The 3,713-nt window shown below is 52.5% G+C and overlaps 1 protein-coding gene across 1 annotated transcript in view; it reads right to left on the bottom strand.

Moving 5' to 3' along the window:
* MMP17 (matrix metallopeptidase 17 (membrane-inserted)) overlaps positions 1 to 3,713 on the bottom strand; it is a gene marked incomplete at both ends in the record, with an annotated part of 26,620 nt that overhangs the window by 21,123 nt on the left and 1,784 nt on the right. Inside the window, one exon of the mRNA XM_010074326.1 lies at positions 3,384 to 3,510. Coding sequence (XP_010072628.1) covers positions 3,384 to 3,510 — 127 coding nt within the window. The remainder of the gene's footprint in view (positions 1 to 3,383; positions 3,511 to 3,713) is intronic.

Raw genomic sequence — 3,713 nt, 5'->3', positions numbered from 1 at the left:
CCATGTGCCATGATGGCCCCGATCCTGTGCTGCCCCAGCACTGCTGCCAAACCCCAGCGCAACGAGAGGAAAGCTGTGGGGCTGCCTGCACCCCCCATCACCCCTCTCACCACAGCTCTCCCAGCATGTTGCAAAAATACTGAACATTTTTGGCTGATAATCCTTCTCCTGCCCTTTATTAAACACGTATCTCCAGGTGGCTCCCTGCAGCCCAGCACCGGAATAATCCATCCCAGGGAGAAGAGGTGGGTGAAATCAGATCTGGGGCTGCAAGAGGAGCAGCTGAGTGAGGCAGGGGGCTGCTGGAACAGAGCACCTGGGCTTCACCCCCTGCCCCAGCCGTTGTGCCCCTGCGCTGGCAGGGGATGCCAACGTGGCAGCTGCCTGTGCTACTCCGGCCGCTCAGGGCTTTTCCTACAAGGGTCCCAGTTGCCTGAGATGGGTGGGTTACTACAGCCCTAAAACAGCTCTGCATGGGGGGGGATGCTCTGGTTCCCCTCAGGCATCTGTCACCCCCAGGCAAGGAGGGCACACAGCTGCCTGCAACCAGCTGGGCTTGGGCTGGGAGGTCCCTGCAGTGGGACGTCACCAATTAGAGGACAGCAGGAGGATCAGGTCCGTCATGGGGATGGGAACGCGGTACTGGGGGCTACCCAGTTGCACACCTTTACCCAGTGGTACCTGCCCGGTAGCTACCCCTCCATGCCTCGGTAAATCCACATCACGCTTGGGCGGTGGCACACCTCTGCGGCAGGGGGGCTCAGGATGCTGGTGGTGACAGGCAGCGATGACAGCTGACACTGCTCCCTCGCCTCCTGCACTTGTTCCAGCTCCAGCACCCGATGTCCTGAGCATCACAGTTTCAAAGACTGCAGCTTTGATGAAGCGGCACCAGGGACTTGTCCTTAACTAAAGATGGATCAAAGTCAGCCGGGTTCAGGACCAGGCTGAGATTTCAGCATGAAAAAAAAAACCTGGGAAATCCAGAACGCTGTGCTTTGGCGGCTTTCCTCTGCCCCAGGGAGCTTAGAGCACGTGGAGATGTGGCACGGCCCCGACGCTGCGTTTCCCACGACTGCAAGGAGACGGTGAATGCCCAGGAAGAGACAGAGACACTGGCTGTGAACTCCCTTCTGCAGGGCGCAACCAGAAGCGATAAAGCAAAACTAGCAAAAGAAAAACCAGGCTGCAAACACGAGGAGGAACTGGCTGCAGGCAGCTCCTGGCAGCGGGGCCAGCAGAGGGCATCCGCAGCCTGCACACCCTGAACCCAGCCCAGAGCCATCCCCTGGTACTCCTGTACAATGCAGAAAAAATAAAATAATTTTTTAAAATCCCATGAAAAGAAAATTTATGTGCTGTAATATCCTGGAAACTTCCCATGGAGATGAGGCACAGAACTGTGTGTGTCTGATGCTGTACTGGGATGCTGTGATGCTGCACTGGGATGCTCTGATGCTGTACCATGAGCTGTGCAGGAGCCTGCCAGTCCCATAGGCTCACTGTGCTCAAGGGTAAAAAGAAGAAACCTGAACAACCTGCACGCCTTTGAAATGTTGTTTTCCAAACGCTGCCCTCTCCGCCTGTGCAGGTGCCTAACCCAAGATCATCCTTTCATTCAGCTGTGCTTGCCTGTTTATTCCAGCCGTGCAATTCACAGAATCATAGATTTGTTCAGGTTTTTCTTCATTTTTTTAAATGCATGGCATACTAGAATTTGGTTTTCTTTTCTTTTTTTTTTTTTTTTTTTTTTTAAATCTTCAATCAACATGTAAAAGGTAAGCATGTAAAACTTTATGTCTCTATTGACAGATTTTTCATAGTACTTTTAAAAAAGGTATTTTAATCTCAAGTGTTGGATGTAAGTACTACACTGGTAGTTTTTATAATGCTGTAGCCTTCTGTTGGCTTATACAACCTCCAGTTATAAAATACAGCCCTTTCTTGAACAAAAGCCAAGATCTCGGAAAGGAACAAAGAATAAAAAGCAGAAATGAGTTTGTCAGGAGATGGATTTTTTTTATGTCACACATATAAAATTGTCTCAGACTGAAACCACTTTTTATAGCTATCTTTGCTGCAGCATCACCATTTCCAAGCAGGTGGGAGGTGTGGGGTATCCCAGGGCTGCATCCCCCAGAACACCCTGACCCCATTCCTCCTCCATACTTCGCCCCAGCCTGGAGCTGTGGCCACTGTGCCAGCATGGCCAGCATCCTGGTGGTACCGGCAGTGCTGGGCTCCCAATTGCACCACTGCGCCTGCTCTGCCATGGGACATAGCTGGGGTCTGTCCAGCCCAGCTTGGCTCCAAGGAGCCGCCGGGGTCAGGGCTGTGCACAAGCCATCCCCCCTGCACTGGCAGAGGGATTGTCTCCTCTCTGAAAGGTGAAGTTTATTCCTCTCACCCATCAAGACTGGGCTGGCCGACAGGGGACAGGCTGGGCTTTTGTAACGTGGGTCACTTCCCTAGGAGAAGCCGTACACAAGCCACAATTGTTTCTTACTGCAGCTGAATTATGTTTCTCTTTTCTGAAAATAAGGTCCCAGAGGGATGTGCTGGAGCACGGATCAAATCCCTGGTAGGGCCACAGTTTCAACACAACAGCCAAGTCGAGATTTGTTAGTGCAGTGGGAGGTGGACTCGCTCTAGGGACTATGTCAGGATCAAAGAAAAGCTTGTTATTAACATGGAGATCTCTCCATAGCATCCACACATGTTTTCAGGATTTTCAGCACCATCAGGTGCTCACCTTTCTTGAAGGAACAAGCACGTGGTCTCCGAGGGGGGAAAAATGAGCCCCAAAAAGCACAAGTCTTGGTGGGACAGGGATGAGCTTGTTTGCCAGCCCTGACCTGCAGCATCACTGCCCAGGGCTCTGGAAGCTGGACCTGAGCTTCTGCGTGTTGCAAGTTCTGAGTGACACACACACATTGCTCCATGATGTCAAGGGAAAAATGCTCCCTTGTGCCAAGGACCAGGAGGAAAAAAGTGATTTTATTACCCAGAAAATGCTCCCAGCCCTTGGGCTCGGGTGAGGCATGAGAAGAAGCCAATCCAGGTCTGTGGCAGCTGCTTGAGAAAGCGCAAAGTCCCAATGAACTCAAGAGAAATGAGGCCCTGACCATTGCAACACTGCAAAAAGTCCCCAGCTAATCCACCAGCCAAATCCACACCATTCCCAGCTGGCAGCAGAGCGGGTCCAGAACTCAAGGCTGGGATCAGCAGGAGAAGAATTTAAATAGTCTGTGGGGTCCTGGGACCATAGAGGGACACATTTTAGCACATCACCCTGAAACTCATCACAAAGCCGTATTTAGGCCAGGTCTGCACAGGATCAGCCCTCCGCTGGAATATTTCCATAGGGGAGGATGAATTCCTACCTCCAAGATAAGTTCCTTTTGCTCCACTTGGTGACAGCCGGCACGTACCGCTTCCTCCTGCTCCCCGTGGCAGCCAGGTCGGGCAGGGAGCAGCGAGGGGTCTTCATCAGCTCCAGCGTGGCTTCGTCTAGGGTTAGGAAAAAAATAATAAAAGCCATGGGAATGGTGGGTTAAGAAATCCCAGGGGGGACAGGGAGATGGGAAGGGAGGTGCTGAGGATGTGAGCCTGCTGGGGCACAGTGCCAGCCCCAGCATCACCCATGGGGGCACCCATGGGGCACTGAGTCTCCTCCCTCCCATGGCTGCACCCAGCAACAACAGCAATTCCTG

This window comes from Pterocles gutturalis, unplaced genomic scaffold, assembly GCF_000699245.1.
Source record: "Pterocles gutturalis isolate BGI_N339 unplaced genomic scaffold, ASM69924v1 scaffold15462, whole genome shotgun sequence".
NCBI classification, from domain to species: Eukaryota; Metazoa; Chordata; class Aves; order Pterocliformes; family Pteroclidae; genus Pterocles; species Pterocles gutturalis.
Note: the sequence above shows the minus strand (reverse complement) of the source record. Positions and strands in the feature narration are given on the sequence as shown.